Source organism: Panthera onca, chromosome C1, assembly GCF_046562875.1.
Source record: "Panthera onca isolate mPanOnc1 chromosome C1, mPanOnc1 haplotype 2, whole genome shotgun sequence".
NCBI lineage: Eukaryota > Metazoa > Chordata > Mammalia > Carnivora > Felidae > Panthera > Panthera onca.
Window position 1 is genome coordinate 201,024,019 of NC_138346.1, and position 22,300 is coordinate 201,046,318.

Genomic DNA, 22,300 nt, shown 5'->3' on the forward strand with positions numbered 1-22,300 from the left:
CTACTTCATGCTAAAGCTCCAAACAAAAGCTAACCTGGGCATCCTCAACCCAGGACGGGTCTAGCACCCTGGTTCCTGTCCCCAGGATAAGATGGGGGTCCTTGCTTGGCAATGCCCTAGTCTGAGCAGAGGAGTGGGGCTCATCAGATCCTCTAAAGGGGTGGGGATGTCACCTGAGAGCCACACGCCGCTCTGGGTCTCCAGCTCCCCAGATCTCTCAGGCTCCCAGGCTTGGCCTAACCCTCCCATTCGGGGCTCACCCCACATCAGCCCCACTCCAGCCTCTTCACACATACAGACAAACATTTATCACAAAATCATTCTTTATTGAGGGATGGGTCAGAGATGGCATTAGGGAAGCACTGGAGGCCATACCCCGGTTGGCAGAGGAATCAGGTGTTGGCTCACACCCTGCCTCCTCTAGGGCACCGCAGGGTGGGGCTTGGCCCCCAGGTCTTGGCTGTGGCGCTGGACGCCAGGCTGGAGTGGAGGTGGGGTCGCGCGGTCCGGTCCGGGCAGCCTGGCCGGGCTGCAGTTTCCCCCAAACGGCCACCAGAGGGCAGCCGGCCCCCAGCGCAGAGGAATTCTCGGTTGCTCAGGCGATGGCTTCTTAAAAAAATAAAAAACCAGAGGCTGGTGTGTTCTCCCAGCAAACCCGAGAGGGGCGGGCCTGGGGAGAAGGCTCTGGTTTCTATGATCTCTTTGATAAAAAATAAGCAAAAATAATAACAAAATACGTGGTTTCTCTTTCTCCCTTTTCCCCCTCTAGGAACTGAGGTCAGCAATGGGGGTCTGGGGACTGGGGATACCCTGGTATGGCCTGGATTTCAAGGTGTAGGTCTCTTGTTTTCCCCTTACCACCCATAAATAAATTCATAAATAAATAAGTAAATAAATAAATTATAAATAGATACTCTTTTTGTATGTGCACATATATAGAGATACATCTTTCTTTCTCCTATCTAGGCAACTGAGTGACTAACCTCTCTGACTCTTTAGCTCAGAAACTCAAAAGTAAAGTGACATGATTAAGGTCAAGGGAGGGGGAAGATCAGGGACTTGGAGTGGCACTGTAAAACCCCCAGCAACATCCTGGAACTCCAAGCCAGCTGGGCTGTGGGACATTTCTGAGTGGAACCCTGGCCACCTGAACATTCGAGAACCATGGAGCCAGCTGGGCCCTGTAGGGATCTGAACAGAATCCTGTGAAACACCCAATGTCCTAGAACTCCAGAACCAGCTGGGTCTTTGGGGTGTGGAGCTGGGAGGGGGTGGGGTGGGGGGTGGGGTGGAACAAAGCCCTGGAGGACCTAACATTCTGGAATTCTGTAGTGATCAGGGCTGAAGGGTCACCAAGATGTGGCTAGACATCACTGGGGGAACGGGATCGGAAGGGGATCTTGGAAGAGGAACAACAGCAGCAGATGGCCCACAGCACCTTCTGCACGTCCTGGTTGCGGAAGGCGTAGATGATGGGGTTGATCATGGAGTTATAGGTCGCAGGGAGCAGGGTGAGATAGGTGTAGAGGGGTGGGGAATGGGCATCGCCCAGCAGGCAGTAGACAGTGAAGGGCAGCCAACAGGCAGCAAAGGCGCCAAGCACCACGGCCAGTGTGGCGATGCCTTTTCGGGTGGCCACGTAGTGGGAGGCGGGCAGCAGATGCCGCTGGAGGGCAATCTGCTGGGCATGGCGGCAGACGATGCGGCAGATCTGGGCATAGAGCTGCAACATGATGCCAAACACCATGAAGAAGGCAATGGCCAGGACCACCAGATGGTTCTTGGAGAGTGGATATACCACGCCACAGGTGGCCCGGGCATCCAGACAGTTCCAGGCCAGCACAGGCAGCAGCCCCAGACCCAGGGCGCCCCCCCACACTAGGGCCAGCATCACATAAGTCCGAGTCACCGTTGTCTCTGAATAGTAGGTGAGGGCATTGTACAGAGAAAGGTAGCGATCGACGGTGATGGCGAGTAGGCCGCCGACACTGGCGGTAAAGGCCATCGCCAGCACGCCAACCAGCACCAGGCTCATCTCCGCCGATCCAATGCAGAACACAGCAGCAAAGTGCAGGACCAGGCCCAGGCCTGCCAGCAGGTCGGCCACGGCCAGGCTGCCCACCAGCAGGAACATGGGGGCGCGGAAGGTGGGAGTGCCCACAATGATGGCTACCACCAGCGCGTTCTCACAGGACACCAGGGTGCCTGAGATGCACAGCACCACATCCCAGGCCTTGGGTGAGGGTAGCGGTGCGCCTGGGCCTGTGGGCCCCTCTGCTGAGCCCACGCTGCTCACATTCACGTTTCCTGAGCCAGCAGAGAGCCAGGCCAGGGGGCTGCCTGCACCCCACATCATGGTACCTGTAGGAGAAAGGCCCTGTGAGAAGTTGGCTGGACCGGATGCTGGGTGAAGGGGTCTGGAGGGGATGAGGTGCCACTCAGGATACATTGTAAGAGTATCTCAGAATACCTGGCTGGGTCCCAGTGCCTTGTCCCCCAGTCATGCCCCAGGGCTCCTTCCAGAATACCTTTGTCTCCCCTACATACACACCCCCAGGCCAGCAGGTCTCCAGCAGACCCCAGGCCTGGGTCTTTTCACTCTCCCTTCCAAACCCCTGGGTCCTGAGGCCTCTTTCTCCCACGTGTGCGACCAGAGAAGAACCAGATGAAGGACTACCATTAGTGGATGGGGGCCCACAGGATCCAGAAGATGCGAGGTAGGCCCAGGACCGGGGAAGGGAAACATCTCTAGACTGAGGGGAGCTCTACTTCCTCCGGATCAGGATGACGCTCAGTTTCTGAGGCTCACCAGACCCCTCACGATTCTCTGGACTGCCAGTCCCAGGCTCCGCCCCCAGGGAATGCGCCGTGAAGCTCCTGCCAGCCCCCACTCTCCACTCCTGGGGTATCACCACCTAGGAACTCAGCCCCACCTCCGACATACACCGGCCCAGACTTCTGTCCCCGCCAGACCTCTATTTCTTCCTGAATCTCAGGATCTTTGGAACAGACACCCTCTGCTGGAGGCCTGGATCCCTGAGTCAGACCCCTCCTTCTGCCCGGACACCTGGATCTTGGACCTGACTCCACATCCTGTCCGTAAGTCTGGATCCCTAAGTCAAACACCTCCTCCGGCTCGGACGCCTGGGTGCCTGCCCCAGATGCCTCCTGCCGGTCCCACCGGCCCAATCTCATAGGACCATCAGTCCCTTCAAGGGCCTCGGGGCCTTGGAGGAGTGCGCACCCCGCGCGGGGTCACCCAGCTGACGGCTCTCAGCACCCGGACACTGGGTCCCCGCCTGCTACCCCAGATTCTGGGCTCCGGGTCTCGACCTCCGACCTCGGCCAGCCGCTGGGAGCCTGTCCGCGGACCCAGTGCCCCAGCATCCTGCGTGCCCTTCCGGACGCCTGGTGCCCGCGCGGGGCCCCCTACTCACCTCTCGGGACTCGGCGTGGCCGGGCCGCGGGGAAGCTCTGCTCGGGTCCGGGCGGCGCAGGGTGTGCGCGGACCCGGAGAAGCCCCCGCGGCCGCGGGAGAAGCGGCGTGAGTCACCCCGCCCCGACCCGCCCCCGGCCACCGGTTCGGTGACGTAAGTGGCCCGGCCGGCCAATGGGTGCGTCGCGCTGGGGCGCAGCGCGCGTCGCGCGGCATAGTAATGAGGCCTCGCACCGCCCGCTCCCCCATTCATAAAAAGCGACCGTGGCCGCGGCCCCGCCCCCCTCCCCAATCGGCCCGCGCTGTCCTTGACGCGGCGCCCTCTGCGGGCCGGGGTTTCGGGGGGCGCTGGTGGGAGAGCCTCGGAGCAGTCGCAGGGAGGCTGCGGGGAATATGTAGGAAGAGCAGAAAGGGGCCCCGGAAAGGCTGTGGGGTGATGGGACCCCTCAGGTGGTAGAGACGGACGGGATTCGGGTGACGGAGACCGAGGGATGAGGCTGAATGGGCGTCCTCGGCGAGGATGACGGGGGTTGCCAAGATGATGGGGCCCTGAGGTGATGGTGACAGCAGCGCGAGGGAGCAGGGAAGTGGGTGGCGGTGACAGTATGAGCATGGTGACAGGATCTTGGGGATGGTGGCCATGGGGCCACGGTGCCATAGAAAGGGAAGCCCCCAGGGCAACCAGAGCAGGGTCAGGTGACTGACGTGATGGGGCTCAGGGATCCCAGGGTGTCAGAGGCGGTGGTGAGGGAAATGTCCAGATGATAGGACTTGGGGTCACCATGACCCTGTCACAAGTGTTGAGGTACTGAGGTGACAAAACAACGAGAAGAGGGTTGTAAGGTCCTGGAATGAAGATACCAGGTGACTGTGGCGAATGAGCCCCAGGGTGAGAGGGACAGGGTACGCGGTCTAGGCGGACAGTGACCAGGCAAGTGAGTTGCTGTCAGGGCAGGTCCTCGTGATGCTGGGGCTGGGATAAGGAGTTGGGTGACGTCACTCATGTCAGTCCAATAGCGCCCTCCCAGCACGGGAGAGGTGGGCCTGGCAAGATTTCAAACCCTGAATTATTTATTCAGGGATCTGGAAAGCCAGCAGGGGTGGGGGGTGGGGGGCACTTCCCCGAAGCAGCAGGAGAGGGGGAGCCGGGAAGAACTTGGAAGCAGAAAACCTGGCAGCTCAGTCCCCTGAGCAGGCCCCTCTTGACCTCCCACCTTAGGCATCCTGGCAGGGTGGGGGGGTATGGAGAAGGGGCTCGGTCTTCCCCGTCCCTGCCTGTCCTTTGTCCCGGGGACATACACTCCCCCCAGCTGACTTTTCCAGATATGCCAGATGTGCCCAGGGGGAGAGGAACTGGCCGCTTCTCCTTCCTCTGTCTCTAGCTTTGGTCCTCAGTGCAACCATCCGGGCGTGTGGGGTGGGGGTGGAGGGCAGGGATCAGGTTAGGGGTTAAGGAATCAAGAGGGGCTCAGATCCCAGGCCCCACCGGGGCCTGTTGTTCTTCCCTCAACACGACACCCCTGTAGTTGTTGGGGGAGGGGGTGACAGGCCAGTGGCAGGGTAGAGGGAAGAGGAGACGGTAGGAGCTGGGGAAGATGAGGCGGTTCAGGTTGGGTGTGGCGAGTTGGGGGTGGAGATGGTCAAATCCCAATTCCTCCATTTCCTGTGTGACTTTGGGTGAGCTTCCTAGGCCCATTGTGTCTGTTTTGTCGTCTGTGAGATGGGGATAATGTTAGTGTCTACCTCAGGATTGTTGGGAGGGCCTGGTGCCATATCAGCACTGGCTGTGTGGGCTGCCAATTGTATACCTGGCAGGAGGAGGACGCCTGGGAGGCACAGATGTGCAGGTAATAATTGAGGTTCTAGGGGTAGATGATACCACGCAGGGGAGGGAGCGGAGAGTGAGGAAAAAAGCCCCAGGGAACATGGCCGCTGAGGGCACAGGCCGTGGATGAGTGTGTCCTTGCCAATTTCCTCCCTCCCCCTAGAACCTCTTCACTTCCTTCAGGACTTTGCCTTCAAGTCACTTCTTCTGAAGCAGGCTTCCCTGACATCTGTCCTCGATTACCCCTCCCCCCATCACTCTCTCCCCCACTTTCCTTGATTTCTTTTTTTTCAGAGCACTAACCACTCCTTACATTATCTGTTTATGCACGTAGCTTCTTTTTTACTACGGGTCAGCCCCACCAGAATGTAAGCTTCATGAAGGTAGAGACTTTGTTCTGTTCTGGGCTGAGAACAGAACCTGGCTATATAGTAGGCGTTCAACAAACACTTGTTGATTGGATGGTTAAAGTAAAAAGCAGCATCTAGAGAGAGAGGAGAATAATGATAGGCACACCGTCAAGAGAGTGGGGTCGCCATAGAGAGAGAATACAGGGCCATCAGTCCCCCAGACCTCAGGTATCTGCTCTCTCCCCCATCAGAGCTGGGTCCCAACAACCATCCAGCTGGTCTCAGGGATGCATAAAGGTGGCTGGGAGGTAGGCAGGAAAGAGTGGCATGAGGGACTGTCTTCTGTCATTCTCAGTAGCAGTTATGGTTCTTTATTAAAATTTTTTTTCATAAACATTAAAAAAAGACGGGGCGGCTGGGTACCTCAGTCAGTTATGCTTCCAACTCTTGATTTCGATTCAGGTCATGATCTCATGGGTTCATGAGATGGAGCTTTAGGCTCTGCGCTGACATCGCAGAGCCTGCTTGGGATTCTCTCTCTCCCTCTTTCTCTCTGCTCCTCCCTGCTCACGTGAACGCATTCTCTCTCTCTCTCTCTCTCTCTCTCTCTCTCTCTCTCTCAGTAAGTAGAGGTGCCTAGGTGGCTCAGTCGGTTAAGCATCCAACCCTTGATTTCGGCTCAGGTCATGATCTCACGTTTTGTGGGTTCGAGCCCCACCCACATCAGGCTGTGCACTGACAGTGTGGGACCTGCCTCAGATTCTCTGTCTCCCCTCCCTCCCTGCCCCTCCCTAACTTGTGCATGCGCTCTCTCAAGATAAACATTAAAAAAAAAATGTTCATAGCTTATTAATCCTCTCATGAAAAGTTTGCACAATCACCACAGATAGTCATGGCAGAATCTTTTTTTTTTTTAATTTTTTTTTAACGTTTTATTTATTTTGAGACAGAGAGAGACAGAGTATGAACGGGGGAGGGGCAGAGAGAGAGGGAGACACAGAATCAGAAGCAGGTTCCAGGCTCCGAGCCATCAGCCCAGAGCCCGACGCGGGGCTCGAACTCAAGGACCGCGAGATTGTGACCTGAGCTGAAGTTGGACGCTTAACTGACTGAGCCACCCAGGCGTCCCTGGCAGAATCTTTACTACTTCTGTTTGTCTACGCCAACATTGGCCTGTGTGGAGACCTGACTTTCTTCATTCTGTTCTCCTGTGCCATTCGCTGTTTTCTTGAGGTCTTTTTCTTCTCATGCGGCCCACGTTCTGCAAGGCTCTCTTTGGGTTCATTTTTCTTTGCATAATCCAAGGAATTGTAAATCAGGCCCAAGCCAGTTGTGCCACCACCAAAGTGGGTTCTGACTCAAAATATAAAGATGACAGCTGGTGTGGTCTTGTACATTTTGGCTAGTTTTTCTCAAAGTTCTGTCTTAGGTACTGTTGCCTTCTCAGGGCAAAGAACATCAGTGACCATGCTTCCACTGAAGTAGTTGGTTGGTTAGAACGCCCTGATCCATAGAATTACGGTGTCGTTCAAGATGGAAGTTGGTCCTCAGGCAGCCAGGAAAGAGAAGAGGGCAATGATATTTCTAGTCATGAGAAACCCCAGAGACTCAAGCAAAGTTATGGATTCTCACATGGGCACTCTCTCCACGCTCCAAACTGCCCTATATCAATGGGACGATGGAGACCAACACTGCCAACTGGGTCTCTCTTCTCTAAAGGGCTATTGTGCGGCCCCTCCTCTTCCTTCCTCCTTATGCCCTCTGCCATACCTCCTTGCTTCCTTCCCACCGCTGATACCCTGTCCGGTCCTTTCCAGCTACCAGGTGCCAGACTAGATCGAAGGGCTTACAACAACCCTGCATCCCCATTTCATAGTTGAAGTCTAAAGGAGCTGAAGGACTTGCCCCAAATCACAGAGTAGATGGCAGAGCTGGGATCTGAAGCCAGTGTATGTGTAGCCAAATCCGCTGTGCCTTCCATTCTATCCTAAACATCACCGTCTCCCCTGAAGCAGCGGGGAGTGAAATTTAACCAGGGCTGACAATACCTGCAGTTCCCCAGGTGACCACCAGATGGCCGTGAGCACTCGCCTCCAGGTAAGACTTCTTCCTTCACCATTCTCCAATCAGGGGAATCCCATGGGCCTAGGCTCTCATTGGCGGTCGGTGTGTGTCCGAGGCACAGATAATATTCACACAAGCTCCGTGTCCAAGCCCCAAGAATCTGGGCATCATCAGCGCACACATTCTTAGCACAGACCCATTTGTTCATTCAGCCAGTATTCACTGAAAATTCCCTGGGCTTCGAGTGGGTGCTATGGACAGAGAGATGATCTGGCCACATCTCTGCATTTTATTTCTCTCTCTGTAAAAAAAAAAAAAAAAAAAAAAATTATTTTGTAAGTAAACTCCATGCCACACATGGGGCTCAAACTCACAACACTGAGATCAACACATCCTCTACCACCTGAGCCAAACCGGCACCCCCACATCCCTGCATTTTCAACATGCAATAAATAGTTATTGAGCATTGTGCTATTTTCCAGGCATGGTTCTAGGCCCAGGGGATGCAGCAATGAACAAAAATCCTTGGCTTCTTCACAGAGCTTCCATTCTGATGGGGGAAAGATGCACAAGTCTATAAGTAGACACTTAACATGATATTAACTAGGGGGTCCTTGAGGGTCTCACAGACCAGAAGGACAGACTAACATGTACAGTCACAACACGATACAATATAGTTACTTAATAAACACCTACTTTGTTGGGATGAGCACTGGCTGATGTATGGAAACCAATTTGACAATAAATTTCATATTAAAGAAAAAAAAGAACCCCCCCCCCCCCCAAATAAACACCTACTTAGCCCTTAAGTGTATAGGGAGTTAACTACAGAAGAAGATAAACGCGGTTTCTCCCTTCATAGGAATTATAGCCTAGGAAACAAAAGAGTAATTCGTTATACATATGATACATATTCTGAAGGAAAAAGGAAGTAGCATGGAGAATAACCAGGGGCCCTCTTTGAAGCAGGGAGGTCATGGAACAAGTCATTGAAGAGAGAAGAGAAGAGTTTCAAGGAGAAGGCACACCAGTACGAAGTCTCTGAAGAGGGAAAGAGCTGATGTGGCTGAGACAGAGAGAGGGGATGGAGACGAGATCTTCGTTTCGATTCGGGAGCTTCCCTGAGTGGGGAAGAGAAAGAGGGCAGTTTCAGAGACCTGAGGCATACTCAGGTGGAGGTGCCCATGAAGCAGATGGACCCACTGGATCCTGGGCTTACATCCTGGCCCCCCTCTTTACAACTATGTGCCCCTGAGCAGGTGATTTTATTTGTTTTAGTTTACTTGCTTATTTTTAGTAATCGCTACACCCATCGTGGGGCTTGAACTCACGACCCCAAGATCAAGAGCCGCGTGCTCTTCTGCCTGAGCCAGCCAGGTGCCCCTGATTTTACCTCCAAAGCCCACAGATTGGGGATAACAAAACCCATGCCTAGAGGGCAGTTGTGGACATTAGATGAGAAGCTGCAGGTAAAAGCTCTTAGTGGAATGTATATTCTGCTAATAGTAAGAGGTCAAAAGTGTGAAGTATGTATTAGTTACAGGTGGCAGCTGGGGAGGGGGCTGGAGATGACGCTATGAGACCTGATGGCTTTCAGATGGGAACTAATGGCAGAGGAATGGCCAAAATGGCCCCAGGAGAGGTGGACTAGGGCTCAGGAAGGAACCGGGCCACCGGGGAAGAAGAGGGGGAAAGAGGAAAAGGAGGAGCAGCAGAGAAGGGGCAGGAGAGTGGACGTGAAAGAGGAGGGGGGAAAGAGAGAGAGGAGGTGCCCTCCGAGGAACCTGAGAAGTAGCCGTAGAGGGGGAAGAACCAGAAGAGGCCGGTGCCAGGGCAGGAGTTGAGGCTGAAGGGGAGGCTGTGTAAAGTCCCAACTGTCCTACTAATAATGAGACCAGGGGCGCCTGGGTGGCTCAGTCGGTTAAGCGTCCGACTTCAGCTCAGGTCACGATCTTGCGGTCCGTGGGTTCGAGCCCCGCATCGGGCTCTGTGCTGACAGCTCAGAGCCTGGAGCCTGTTTCCGATTCTGTGTCTCCCTCTCTCTGACCCTCCCTCGTTCATGCTCTGTCTCTCTCTGTCTCAAAAATAAATAAACGTTAAAAAAAAAAATTAAAATAATAATGAGACCAGAGAGTGTGGTGGGTTGGAGGCAGACGTGGGAGGCTGAGGGGCAGAAGAGAGTACGACGCAAGGGGTGAAGCAAGGCGAGCAGCCAGAGCCTAGGGGCCAGCTGAAGCCAGTCCCCCAGTCGTGGATCTTGGTTGGTGGGGTTCGCTCGACAAGGCCCGGCCTGCGAGGAAGTAACCTCGCAGAATCCAGATTTTGCCACTGTGACCTCCGCCTACCCACTCACCTTTTCTGAGCCTTAGTTTCCTCACCTGTGAAGTAGGGATAATAACTCTCCACCGAGCAGAGTTTTCGTGAAGCCGTTGGTGGGGGCTCCCAAAACCAGGTGTGAGGCTAGCGTTGGATCCCGCCCCCTTTTGTCCGAGCCCCGCCCCAGATCGCCCAACCGAGTCCCACCAGGCCACACCCATCAACCACGCCCCTACCTGGCCCCGCCCCCGACGACCTGGCCCCACCCCGGCCTTGCCACTGGCTCCGCCCCAGAATGGCCACGCCCACCTGGCCACGCCCAGGTTGCCTGGGTCTCGCTCCCCACACCCCAGCGGAGCCGAGTCCGGGAGGGACGCATCACACCAGCTCTCAGCCGACCCCCAGCCCCCGCCCCGCCCATGGCCGCGCCGGGACCCCGCGCCTTACGGGCCGCGCTCTGTGGCGGCTGCTGCTGCCTCCTCCTGTGTGCCCAGCTCGCTGTGGCTGGTAACGCGGACCAGGATCTGGTTGAGGGCCCAGCCCGGGCTGGGGCAGGGGGAGCCTGCCCTTCATCCAGCCGCCTCTTCTGGAGCAGTCTGGCCTGGGGGTGGGGGGCAGGAGGGGACTTTCCAGACGAGTTCGGGGCTCTAGGGGTAGTCGAAGGGGGTTCTAGCCCTGTGTGGAGCTAGGAGTATGTAACAGGCTCCAGGGGTTGGGGGATTAGGGGCTTCAGGTGTGTCTGGGGGCAGCAGTTCTACATGGATCAGGGAACCCCAGGTGTATGCAAAGGAAAGGGACTCTGGATGAATGTGGGGGAGGTTGTGGGTGTGTGTAGCCATGTGTTTGTGGAAACTCCAGGTGTGTAGTGGGGCTTAGCGGATCCGGGTGAGTGTATGTGTGTAAACGGGGGAGAGCCACGGTAGTGGGGAAGCGGCTGCAGCTCAGTTTCAAGGAGTTGCTCCCACTCCCAGGTAAAGGAGCTCGAGGCTTTGGGCGGGGAGCCCTGCTCCGCATGAACATCTGGCCAGCTGTCCCGGGGGCCTGCAAACAGTTCAAGCTCTGTGAGCATTGTGTGGAGGGGCACAAAGCACACAACCTCTCTGGCTGCGTGTGGGAGCAGTGTCAGCCAGAGGAGCCAGGTATGGAGTTGGGCCCTCCCCAAGTCAAGTGCCCCCGGTTCTGCACCTCAGAGCCTTGGCCGCTCTCCCCAGATCCCGCCCTTACACCTTCTCCCACCAGGACACTGTGTGGCCCGAGCTGAGGTGGTCAAGGAAGGTTGCTCCGTCTACAACCGCTCAGAGTCGTGTCCAGGTAAGAGGACTCCCACTGGCCTAAGTTGGAGAGAGGGGACTACGGTGTCCCCAAGCTAGAGCCTGCCCTTCAGGAAGGAATCGGCCTCTTTCCAGGGTCTCCAGTGACTCCAGGCTCTGGGGACTTAGGAGTCCTGAAAAGGGACTATATCGTCTGTATCTGGGAGCAGACTGCCCACGAAGTGGGGTCCACTTGCGTTTCTGCCTTTAGCTCACTGAGAAATCCCTTCCCCTTTCTGGCCTGTTTTCCCATCTGAAAATTGGCACAGCCAGAGGGTCCAGGACAGATGCCTAGAGGGGATGGAGGCGTTATCTTGCCTAATTTAAAACACAGGACTTCAGAATCAGAAGTTCCGAAGGGAATGGGGAGGGAGGGCTTGTTGGAGGGGGTGGCATCAGAGATGACCCTTAAAGGTAGAGATGGAGAGAGGCCCCTTCTGGTGGAAGAGCTGTGTGAACTAAGGCTTGAAAGTATGTCAGGTGGACCTGGACCCGGACCAGGGAGCCTGATCTGAGTCAGAAGTCCGGCCGTTCGCCTGGGCTGGGGTCTTGGTGGGGGTCAGAGAATGGGAGGGCTGGCTTCGCATGGATTCCCTTGTCTTTCCAGCTGCCCATCACCACCCCACCTATGAACCAAAGACAGTCACAACAGGTAGGTGCTACCTGGGGGAATGGTAGCGGTGGGAGGACTAGAGTTGCCAGCAGAGACAGAGCCGGGCTCAGGCACTACATGCTCTGTGACCTCAGCCCTGTGACTTCTGCTGAGAAGAAGTTTCCACATCTGTAAAATGGGTTGGGTAATCCCTCACAGAGTTGCTGCGAGAATCTTATGAGCAGGTGTACGGCGCCTAGTTCAATGTCTGACACATAGAAACAATCGGGAAATGATGGTTGCCGTCCCTTCTCCCCAACACCAGCAGTTCTGGGAGCTCGGGCTGACTCTCAGAACCTGCCCTTGGTGCTGAAGGGTGTGTGGCTCAGGTTGCCAACGAGATGTAGCGCAGTGACTACCTGCCCACTGCAGCCCCCAGGTCCAGAGAGGGTCACAAAGCAGGTTCCTGGCAGAGCGGAAGCAAGAACTCTGCCCCTTGGTTCCTACTGCCCCTCAGGGCCTGGAGGTCACCAGACTTGGTAGGGATGGCTGCAGAGGCTTTTGGCTAATTAAAGCCAGAAACTTGATCTTGGAGGCTGAATTATTGATGGCCCAGCTCCCTCCGGCTGAGCCCCAGATCGGTCTTGGGCAGCTCATTTCTTCCCTCTCCTCCTCCCCCAGTGTCCTTCTCTGGGGCTCCCTGAGCTTGTAGCTGGGACCCCCTTTGCCCTTCCTATTCTCAGGCCCCCTTACACAAGTTATACCCTCCAGGAGGAGGACCCAGCTCCTAGTTGGGCCCCTCTGCAGTGCCCCAGAATGATCTTCTGCCACCAGTCCTGCCCTGCCCTGGCACCTGGCCTGGGGCCTGAAATCGAATCCGTGGTGGGAGTTGATGGCTGACATGGCACAGCTGGGAGCCACCCAGACAGCCTGGCAACCGTGGGCCCTAAGACGGGACAGGGGAAAGGGTCAGGGGATGCTGTGAGACTGGCTCTGTCTTAACTGTGAGGTGACTGGACAGATCTCACCCTCAGAACCCAGCTTCTCCTTCTGACACACATCGTCCGGTCTCCATGGACCCACTTGGTAGGGTGTGGGCCTCCCCTTCTTCCTTCTCTAAGGGCCCGGATGTTGGGGGACTCCAGGGTCCGGGGACTTAGGAGTCCTGAAAAGGGACTATATCATCTGCATCTGGGCTTTGAACCCTGAGACCTGAGGCCAAAAGAAACTCTCAGCTGAAGGGCTCTAGACGCTTAACTTCTGGGTCTACCCTCACCCTGCCTGGCCAGCGTGGGATAGGGGGGCTGGAAGGGAGCTCATTGCTATCAGGACCATGTGATCCTGAGGCCCAGAGAGGACGTGAAAGACATCAAGCCACAGAGCAACTGGGAGCAGAGCCAGGGCTGGAGCCAAGGCCTCACCCTCCCCTGCCCCAGGCACTGCCCCTCCCAGCAGGCACTTCCCAACTGCCCACAGGATTGGGCTGAACTTCTGAGCCTGCTGTTCAAGGCTCCCATTTGGAGGACTGGGGCCTCCAGGTGACCTGTGCTGGTTATTGGGGTAGGGCTAGGATCCCGGTCCACAGTGGCCTGCTATGACCTGCACCCTGCAGGGAGCCCCCCAGTCCCTGAAGCCCACGGCCCTGGCTTTGATGGGGCCAGCTTCATTGGGGGCGTCGTGCTCGTGCTGAGCCTGCAGGCAGCGGCCTTCTTCGTCTTGCGCTTCCTCAAGGCCAAGGACAGCACCTACCAGACACTGTGAGTACCTGGCCTGCCAGTAGGGTCTCAGCTCACTTCCCCCACCTGACTCTTGCCCTTTAGGTCCCCTTTAAGCGCCAGTGCACTGTCTTCTCAATGCGGCAGCACTAAGGGCAGGGCAGTGTGTTCCCCACATCATCACCCATGTGAGCCACGCTTCTCAACATGTGGGGTTCTCTCTGCCCCTTGCTGGCTGGGGCCAGGACTCAGCCTGGACCCTGTGTCTGAGAGCCCGACTGAGCCCATCTGTCTTTGTCCCTCATGCTGCCAGCAGAGAGGAGAACCAGTAGGTGACGGAGCCCAGGCAAGCCTTCGTTCTGCAGCTCTGGGGCCGCAGGCAGGAGCCTGGGATGTGTGTGCAGTTTGGGTTTCCTCTAAGAGGGGGCTGCTCTGAGGCCCCCGTGTGCCGTGTGTGTGTGTGTGTGTGTGGTGGGGCGGGTTGCTGCAGCCTCCATTCAAGTGTGCTCTTCCAGCCACTGCCTGCTTCCTGGGGGTGGGGGTCCTCAGCCCGGCTGAGGCAGGGCCACTGCCCTGAGTGCCCTCTCTGTCTGGCCTCTGCAGAATCTGACCCCCTTCAGGCCTGGATTCCACACTGAGGGGAAGGAGGACGAAGAGGCTGCCCTCTCGGCCCCCTTGTAGATGCCGGGGTGGGAAGAACTTTGGCCACCGATTTCTGGCCCCTGTGGGCATTAAGCAGGCTCAGTGCCTGGCAGCTGACATCCCCTCCTGTCCCGGGCCTGGTACCTGTGGCTGAGAGCATCCTTCAACCACCTCGCGTCTTATCCATTATCCCTGTGGGCCCCCTGCCTGGCACGGGGTCTGTGCCTGCCTCTTCCCACCCACCTGGCACTGCCCCCAAATAAAGGAATTCTTTCCAGCACGGTGCTTCACATCCTGTGTCTTGGGCTGTGTGGATTTGTTGGGGTTGGGGTACAGCTGTTGTCCTCTCCTTAATGAGAATTCAACCTTGGACTGTTACTGCCGCCTTTTAAAACATTTTCAGGGGTGCCTGGGTGGCTCAGGCAGTTGAGCGTGTGACTTCAACTCAGGTCATGATCTCACTGCTCGTGAGTTCAAGCCCCGCACCGGGCTCTGTGCCGACAGCTCAGAGCCTGGAGCCTGCTTCGGATTCTGTGTCTCCGCCTCTCTCTATCCCTCCCCTGCTCATGCTCTGTCTCTCTCGGTCTCAAAAATAAACATTAAAAAAATTTTTTTTTTAAATATTTTCATTTGTTATACGTGTTTAGCCCTCTTCCCCCGCCCTTTATAGATGAGTCTGTGGAAACTCAGAAAGGTAGATACACTTGCTCAAGATCATGCAGTAGGACAGGGGAGAGCTGGGATTTGAATCCAGGTTTTTCTGACTCCAGAATAAGCAGAAGTTCAGAATTCCCCCACAGAGGCATCTTCAGGCTCTCTCGGCTCCTAAAGTTAGGTCTCTGCCCCAATGCCAAGGTGGAGATGCCCCTGGGACTCGACAGCCATTTCTGTACTCGTGGCCTTCCTCACTCAGGTCCTCTTGGAAAGCCCCTGCCCTCCCATGCCCACCTCCTCCGCTTCTCTCCCACCCCACTTCACCCCACCCCTGCCCAGAAGTCTTCCCTGACTGATAACATCTCCCACTGCCGGGGCACTTGCTGGAAACAGGGCATGTGGCTAAGAGTCTGACGGTGTTATCTGATTTCATCCCATGATTGTCCCAGGAAGTGGAGTGAAGAGGCCATAGAGGGTGATGGTGGCGAGGTCAGCGGGTGGAGCCTGACTGCTCTGTGTGAACTGGAGGAAGTTATTTCCCAGCCCTGGCCGTGCTTCCCCATCTGTAAAGTGGGGTGACAGCAGTGTCTGTCTCCGTGGGCTCTGGGGAAGATTCAGAGCGGATGCACAAGCTCAATCCGCATTCCAGACGCCGTCACCCCACAGCGTTCGCGCCGCTTCCTGCCCCTGGGCCCGGCCTCCCTGCACTCCAGCTGGAAGGGCACTGAGGGACCCTGGGGCCCGCAGCAGTTCCGGCTCCTCCTCGGCCTCACAGAGAGCTCACCTGGCCACTCGTGCCACCATCGACATGCCTAACAGTCACCTCCTCGCCCCTCCCCTTCCACACTTCCACCAAAGCCCCCCGTCTCCGACATCAGCCTCCCCTTCGAGCGCCCCTTTCTCAACACTCGGATCTACTCCTTGCTCCCAGCCTGTCTGGCTTTCTCTCTTCTCCAAGGCTTTATACACGAAGTTTCTCCTGCCTGGATCGCCCTCCCTTGGCTTCTCCACCCAGCACTTAGTGCTGGCAGGGATAATGCCCATCCTTTCCAGAGCTGAGGGAGGAAATGCCCCCACCTCCTTCTGATTTTACCATCAGTTAAGGAAATTTCTTTCGGATGTTTGCTTTTTCCAAAGTAGTAAATGCCTGTAAGGAACAAAAGGACGATACAGATTTTTTTTTATAGAAAGAGTGAGAAACCCTTTCCCCCTGGTCCCACTCCCCAGAAATAATTATGCTTAACAGCACATTTCAGGGGTAACCTGGGTGGCTCAGTCGGTCAAGCGTCCAGCTCTCGATTTTGGCTCAGGTCATGGTCTCATGGTTCCTGAGTTTGAGCCCTGAGTCGGGCTCCCTGCTGACAACGCGGAGCCTGCTTGGGATTCTCTCTCTCTCTCTCTCTCTCTCTCTCTCTCTCTCTGCCCCTCCCCCACTCATCCTCTCTCTCTCTCTCAAAATAAATAAAATAAACTTAAAATTTTAAATTATAAATAGCACATGATAAATACGCTTGTCTGCAAATCTTGGCCCACCTGTGGAAGAACGTGGGGAGGAGAGATCCCTTGAATTGGAATTTCAGGATCTCAGAGTCCATCTCATGGACCCATCCTGTCTGGCAAGCTCGGCCCCCACCTTCTGACACCCGCTTTGTACCCCAGCCCTCCCTGCCCCCACAAGCACTGAGAAGAGAGGGCTTGAGAAGGCTTTCAGGGAAGGTTTGATGAATGAATGAGTGAGTGAAAGAATGGATGAGTGAACGAACAAGCAAATGAGGCTTCTCTCTGCTTTCCTGTCACCTGAGGTCCCTCTCCAGCTCAGTCGTCAGTCCTCACGTCTGGACTGTGGCTACTGCCGCCTCACTGGCCTCCCAGCCTCCAGACCTGCCCTGCACAGTCTGCCCACTCAATGGTCTGCCTATATTAGTAACTACTTCCTAAGCCCTGCCAGGGGCTCCCCAACAGACTTGAGAGTGAGTATGAAGTCCCTTTGTCAAGAGTGCCTCTCTCCCTGGCGGGGCGCTTGGGCAAGATCTCTGTGGGCCCAGGCGGACAAGTGTCAGTGCACAAGCCACGCCCTGCCTCTGGGCCTCATTTTCTCCTTGTTTATTCGTTCCTTTAACCAATATTTATTGAGCACCTGCTTTGTGCCAAGCGCGTAACCCGAGGCCAATAATGACTATGAGCCAGGCTGTGTAAGGACCAGAGGCAACGCACAAACAGCACCCAGCAGGACTTGTGGAGTGCAGGTTCTCCCACCAGCTTGGCCCCCTTATAAACTGGTATCCTCTGGGGCACCAGCAAGATGGGCCTAATGTGGACCCCACTCTCCCTTTTGCTCTTCTTGCTTGGGAAGCCTGCCAGGACCACCCCAACTGCCCAGGTAGCAGCCTAAGATGCTCTCCCCACCCACCCGCCCTCACTCCTTCCCTGGGGGTCCTTCTCCCGCCCAACCTCACGGAGCTGCAAGGAGCAGGGTGGGCTCTGGACTGTAAATGTATGCAAATTGATGCAAATGGTGTAGCTCTGGAGGCAAGGGTCCTGACAGCTAGAATCTGGGAGATGGAAAGAGAACCGCAGAGGGGCCTGGAAGAGATATACCTGTTCCCCCATGCCCACCCTGTGGCCACCCGGCCCTGCTTCTTCCTGCAGACCCCAGGGGACTGGAAGCCAGCAAAGTGGTCCTCCTGCCCAGTTGTCCTGGAGCCCCAGGAAGTCCCAGAGAGAAAGGAGCTGCAGGCCCTCAAGGTGAGAGATGCCGGGGAGAAGGCAGGGACCCGGGGTGAACTGGGCAGGCTGGGGATCAGCGGTTACTGGTTACTGTCTGTGCTGAGAGGCCATGACCAAGAGGCAAGGAACCTAACGTGTGCCAGGCCGTGGGCTGGATGCCCAGCACCCCAAGTTTGACTCTGTGAGGTAGCTGGTTCTATCCCCAGTTTGCTGAGCGGGGTGTGAGGCTCAGAGATGATAAACTGTGTGCCCGCGATCACAGAGCCAGGAAGGACTGCAGTTGGGATCTGACTTCAGCCTCCAAGTCACTCATTGCCTTTTGGCCCTGGGCATGGGGTGGGACTTAAGGCACCTTGGTCTCTGGGATTTCAGGGCAACCTGGACCACCTGGCAAGATGGACCCCAAGGGTGAGCCTGGTGGAGTGTGTGGGACCATGGACTTCCTCTGCTTTCTTTGTTTCTGTCCCTGGACTAGAGAGGGGTGTCTCTGCTTAGCCATGGTTCAGCAATCCACTATGATCGCCCCCCGGGGGGCGGGGGGGGTGGTGTAGAAGGCTGGGAGAGGAGGGCAAGATTAGGAAGGGGCCTGGGCACCCTCCCTTGGGTTTGAGGGCCCTCCCTTGGGAGTACTCAGACCTCAGGTCCAACACTCTGTCTTTCCCTGGGGAAAGACTCCCTGTGTAGAGTCCCTCTTCAGGAGCCATCGAGAGGGTTCCTGGGGTCCCACACTTGGCCTGTTCCATTGCCTGCAGGGTGAGGTTTGGGAGATACTGTGGCAACACATCTCAGCCCATCTCTCCTTCCCCAGGCCCCAGAAACTGCCAGGAGCTGCGGAGCCGGGGTGCCACGTTGAGCGGCTGGTACCGTCTATGCCTACTCGAGGGCAGAGCCCTCCCAGTTTTTTGTGACATGGACACCAAAGAGGGTGGCTGGCTGGTGAGTGCCAGGGAGACTCCGGGGCTCAGAGGCCAGGCCCAGTGGGCACTTCTTCCTCTTGGACCCTAGGGGGAGCCAGAGCCCTCTGGAGCTAAAGCATTCCTTCAGTCCTTCCCGGACCAATGCTTACTGAGCTCCCAGAGGGCCTGAGGAAGTCTGAGAAGGCTCCTCAAAGGAGATGCCATCTGAAAGGGCCTTGAAGGCTGTATAGAAGTTCTCTAGGTAGATGCGGAACTGAAGGGCATTCCAAGTAGAAGGAAAGACAAACACACAGGGGGGCAGGAGAACACAAGACGGTTTGAGGAGACCATGTGAATGAGCTGGGAGCAGATAAGAGGCCAGCTAATGTCTACAGGTGTGGGTCAAGGACGGATTAAGGGCCTCTGCAAAGGCCAGTTCACGGAGGGCGTTGAATAACTGACTGAGGAGCACCGGAGGCAACAGGCAGCCATGAAAGTGTTGTAAACAGGGGAGGGACCCGGTCAGACTTACGTTTTAGGGAAAAGACTCAGGCTGCACCATGGAAGGTGCATGGCAGTGGGGGATAGGATGGAGGCAGGGACACAGGTCAGGAGGAATTCAGGGGCCCCGGGCCACAGTGGAAGGGGAGGTGCTTAGACTGAAGGATATTGAGGAGGGAAACTGCAGGGCCTAAGGACAGCTTGGCCTGCAGTGGGGACCGAGGGACATCAGGGTAAGGCCAGGACTCGAGCTTGGACCTCTGGAGGTGACCTCTCTGCTCTAATATCTCGATTCCCATAGTAAGTTAAGGAGGTTATTTTGACCTGACTTGATCAAATTTGATCCCCGCACGACTGACCGTCCTCTAAGGACAGGGCGGATGTTCCCAATCATTTCAGTCTCCCTGGGACTTGTCAGGCTTTGGCAAGAGGTTGAGTGTCCGTAGAAGTTAGTGAGGGAATGTGGAGTTCATCACTATTCACAGGCAAAGATTGGGGCATCAGGCTGGCTGAGTCGGTGGAGCGTGCAGCTCTTGATCTTGGGGTCGTGAGTTTGAACCCACGTTGGGTGTAGAGATTAACCTAAAAAAAATAAAAATCTTTAGAAAATAAAAACAGAAGTCACTTGGACTTACACGTTACTAACAAGCCCCCAATCCAAAGAGGGGGCAGGTGTCTGCCCTCCCCTCACAGTGCACCCACTCTCCGCTGCCACAGACCCCCACCCCCACCCCCGGCTTCTCCTCATGACCTGCCCGGCCTGGAGTAATGGCCGCTGAGCTGGCCTTCTCTGCCTCCTTAGGTGTTCCAGAGGCGACAGGATGGGTCCGTGGATTTCTTCCGCTCTTGGTCCGCCTACAAAGCAGGTTTTGGGAGCCAGGAGTCTGAATTCTGACTGGGGAATGAGAATTTGCACCAGCTCGCTGTTCAGGGTAAATTCCCAGCAGGTCCCAGGGAGTTTGGGGGGCATTTCTCTGGCACTCTGAATCCTCACCCTGGATCTGAGGATTCCTCCACCCCTGCCTCCTTCTTCCCTCCAGGCACCTGGGAGCTGCGGGTGGAGTTGGAGGACTTCACTGGCAACCACACCTTTGCCCGCTACGAGTCTTTCCGCCTCCTCGGGGAGGCAGATCACTACCAGCTGGTGCTGGGCAAGTTCTCGGAGGGCACTGCAGGTGAGTGAACCCGAGGTGGGGCCCAGAGCAGGGAAAGAAGGTGAGGGAGGCTGGATCCACTCCCAGTGTGACCACGGCCTCCATCACGGACCCAGGGCAATTTCTTCCCCTCTGCGAGCCTTGGTTTCCTCATCTGAGAAATGGCACCCGTGAGACAGAATGGTGCAGGCAGGAGTGAAGAAACTGGGCTCTGGAGGCCAACAGTCCTGAGTCTGAATCCAGCCCTTTCATTTACTAACAGCGTGACCTTGGGCGAGCTCCTTGCCTGTCAGTTTCCTCCCCTGTCAGTTTCCTCCCCTGTAAAATGGGCGAAGAGTCAGGGAGGGAGGATGTGGGAGCCATCTGAGGCCCTGCTGAGCATCTGCCCTATCTGCTTCAGAAGAGGAAGCAGGGAAGGTTTGGTTTTTTGGTTTTGTTTTTTTTTTTTCTTTTTCAGAGAAACAGTGACTGTTGAGGAGAGACTTCAAAGAGGGAAGTGGTTGTGGGGACGTGCCTCAGGATCCCCCTTGCCCGGGCATTGAGAAGTCCCTCCCAGCTCCCCCAGGCAGAGCTGTTCAGGCTGCTGATGGGAGCTGGGGATTCTGGGAGGGAGACAAGGCAGAGGGAGGAGCAAGTGGCCTTGGAGCCGCAGTCCCGAGTTCAAGTCCCAGTACCACCGTGACTAGCCGAGTGACCTTGGGAGAACACTCTGGCTCCTTGGTACTGCTGTTTCCTCCTGGGGCCTGATAACGTCCACCTCACGGTGGCTCTGAGGCTCCTGTGAGATCATCTCTTCAAGGGTGCCAGGCATGGTGCCCGGCTCCAAGGTGCCTCCATCCCCTGTCAGGAGACTCCCTGAGCCTCCACAACGGGAAGCCCTTTACCACCTACGATGCTGACCACGATACGAGCAAGAGCAACTGTGCCGTGACTGTCCACGGTGCCTGGTGGTACGGATCCTGCTACCGGTCCAATCTCAACAGGCGTTATGCAACGTCTGAGGCCGCCGCTCACAAGTATGGCATCGACTGGGCCTCAGGCCGGGGCGTGGGCCACCCTTACCGCAAGGTTCACATGATGCTTCGCTAGGACACCGTGGCAGCCAGCACCCTTATCTATCCTGTACAGCTTCCGGACCGAGGGCTACACTCCCCATTGCCAAACGCCTCTGCTCCCCTGTCCACGTTTAAAAATAAAATCACTTTAACCCTTTCCAGGCTTGCAGGACTCTTCTAGTGACTGGGAAAAACTCAAGAGGGCAGAGCAGACAGTTGGCCAAGTGTCCGACTTCGGCTCGCATCATGATCTCAGTTCGTGAGTTTGAGCTCCGCATCGGGCTCTGTGCTGCCAGCTCAGAGCCTGGAGCCTGCTTCAGATTCTCTGTCCCCCTCTCTCTCTCTGCCTCCTCTGCTCGTGCTCTTTCTCTCTCTCAAAAATAAATAAACATTTAAAAAAATTAGATAAAAAAAGAGGGCAGAGCAGAGACACGGGGTGCAGCTCTATTCAAAGAAGATCTTCCAGTCAGGAAGATGGAAGGGTTGGTCTCATAAGGTAGTGAGGCTTCTATCTCTGGAGGTGTGCAAGACGAAGCCAGAGGAGCATTTAAGGGAGGACTCAGAAGGATTCAAGCATCCACTGACAGCACCCTTGCGTCCTCTGGGTCCTACAAGTGTACAGTTTTGTGGGGGGATTTGCGCAGTTTTCTCCCCCTGTTGACCCATGCCTGTCCCTTCTAAGTCATCTGTTTTCCACCCCCTCCTCTCTCGGCAGCCAAGTTCTCATTCTCTACTACTTCTTGTCTGTCCCATTCGGGGCTCGTTTGAACTCTGAGTCAAATGAGGGAAGGTCCGTTTTTCTTCCGCAGGGTAACAAGGCAGCGAAACAGCAGTTACTGAGTTAGCATTTATTAAGCCCTTAATTCGCTAGAGTCACATTCTAGAAAGTGGCAGAGCAACACACAGAGCACAATAACTGTAGTCTGACAGGCAGTCGTGGGCTTGCATTCTTCTCCGTCACGGAACTGAGTGATCTTGGAGACTAAGTCCCCAGTTCCTGATTTCAGAGCCCACTGAGGTTTGCTGCCTCGCCAACACCAGGAGGTTAGGGATCTGGGGAGCT

At 56.0% G+C, this 22,300-nt stretch overlaps 3 protein-coding genes across 6 annotated transcripts; 2 read left to right on the forward strand and 1 right to left on the reverse strand.

The window, feature by feature from the left end:
- Window positions 1-733: 733 nt before the first annotated feature.
- On the reverse strand, window positions 734-7,827 carry GPR3 (G protein-coupled receptor 3). 3 transcript variants are annotated; one of them, XM_060626522.3, is made up of 2 exons: window positions 7,660-7,827; window positions 734-2,361 (listed from the first exon to the last, which is right to left on the reverse strand). In XM_060626522.3, exon 2 carries the CDS (start codon window positions 2,354-2,356, stop codon window positions 1,364-1,366), a length of 993 nt encoding a protein of 330 aa, XP_060482505.1. In that variant the 5' UTR covers window positions 2,357-2,361; window positions 7,660-7,827; the 3' UTR covers window positions 734-1,363. The 3 variants fall into 3 exon arrangements, 2 of the variants coding, with proteins under 2 accessions (XP_060482505.1, XP_060482504.1); XM_060626521.3 differs by lacking the exon at window positions 7,660-7,827 and adding an exon at window positions 3,438-3,580; XR_009608175.2 differs by lacking the exon at window positions 734-2,361 and adding an exon at window positions 5,940-7,157.
- Window positions 7,828-10,329: 2,502 nt separating this feature from the next.
- CD164L2 (CD164 molecule like 2) lies at window positions 10,330-14,540 on the forward strand. Of its 2 annotated transcripts, XM_060626523.3 has the most exons (6): window positions 10,330-10,498; window positions 10,963-11,130; window positions 11,231-11,302; window positions 11,909-11,953; window positions 13,506-13,650; window positions 14,212-14,540. In XM_060626523.3, the coding sequence occupies exons 1-6, from the start codon at window positions 10,411-10,413 to the stop codon at window positions 14,216-14,218; spliced, it is 525 nt and encodes a 174-aa protein (XP_060482506.1). In that variant the 5' UTR covers window positions 10,330-10,410; the 3' UTR covers window positions 14,219-14,540. The 2 variants fall into 2 exon arrangements, with proteins under 2 accessions (XP_060482506.1, XP_060482507.1); XM_060626524.2 differs by lacking the exon at window positions 14,212-14,540 and having other exon boundaries at window positions 13,506-13,654.
- Window positions 14,541-16,673: 2,133 nt separating this feature from the next.
- Window positions 16,674-21,563, forward strand: FCN3 (ficolin 3). The gene is given in 8 exon segments (XM_081796305.1): window positions 16,674-16,874; window positions 17,203-17,284; window positions 17,554-17,649; window positions 18,004-18,048; window positions 18,440-18,567; window positions 19,831-19,960; window positions 20,069-20,203; window positions 21,030-21,563. Coding segments are annotated over 8 exon segments (1,059 nt in total). The 3' UTR covers window positions 21,272-21,563.
- Window positions 21,564-22,300: the final 737 nt, after the last annotated feature.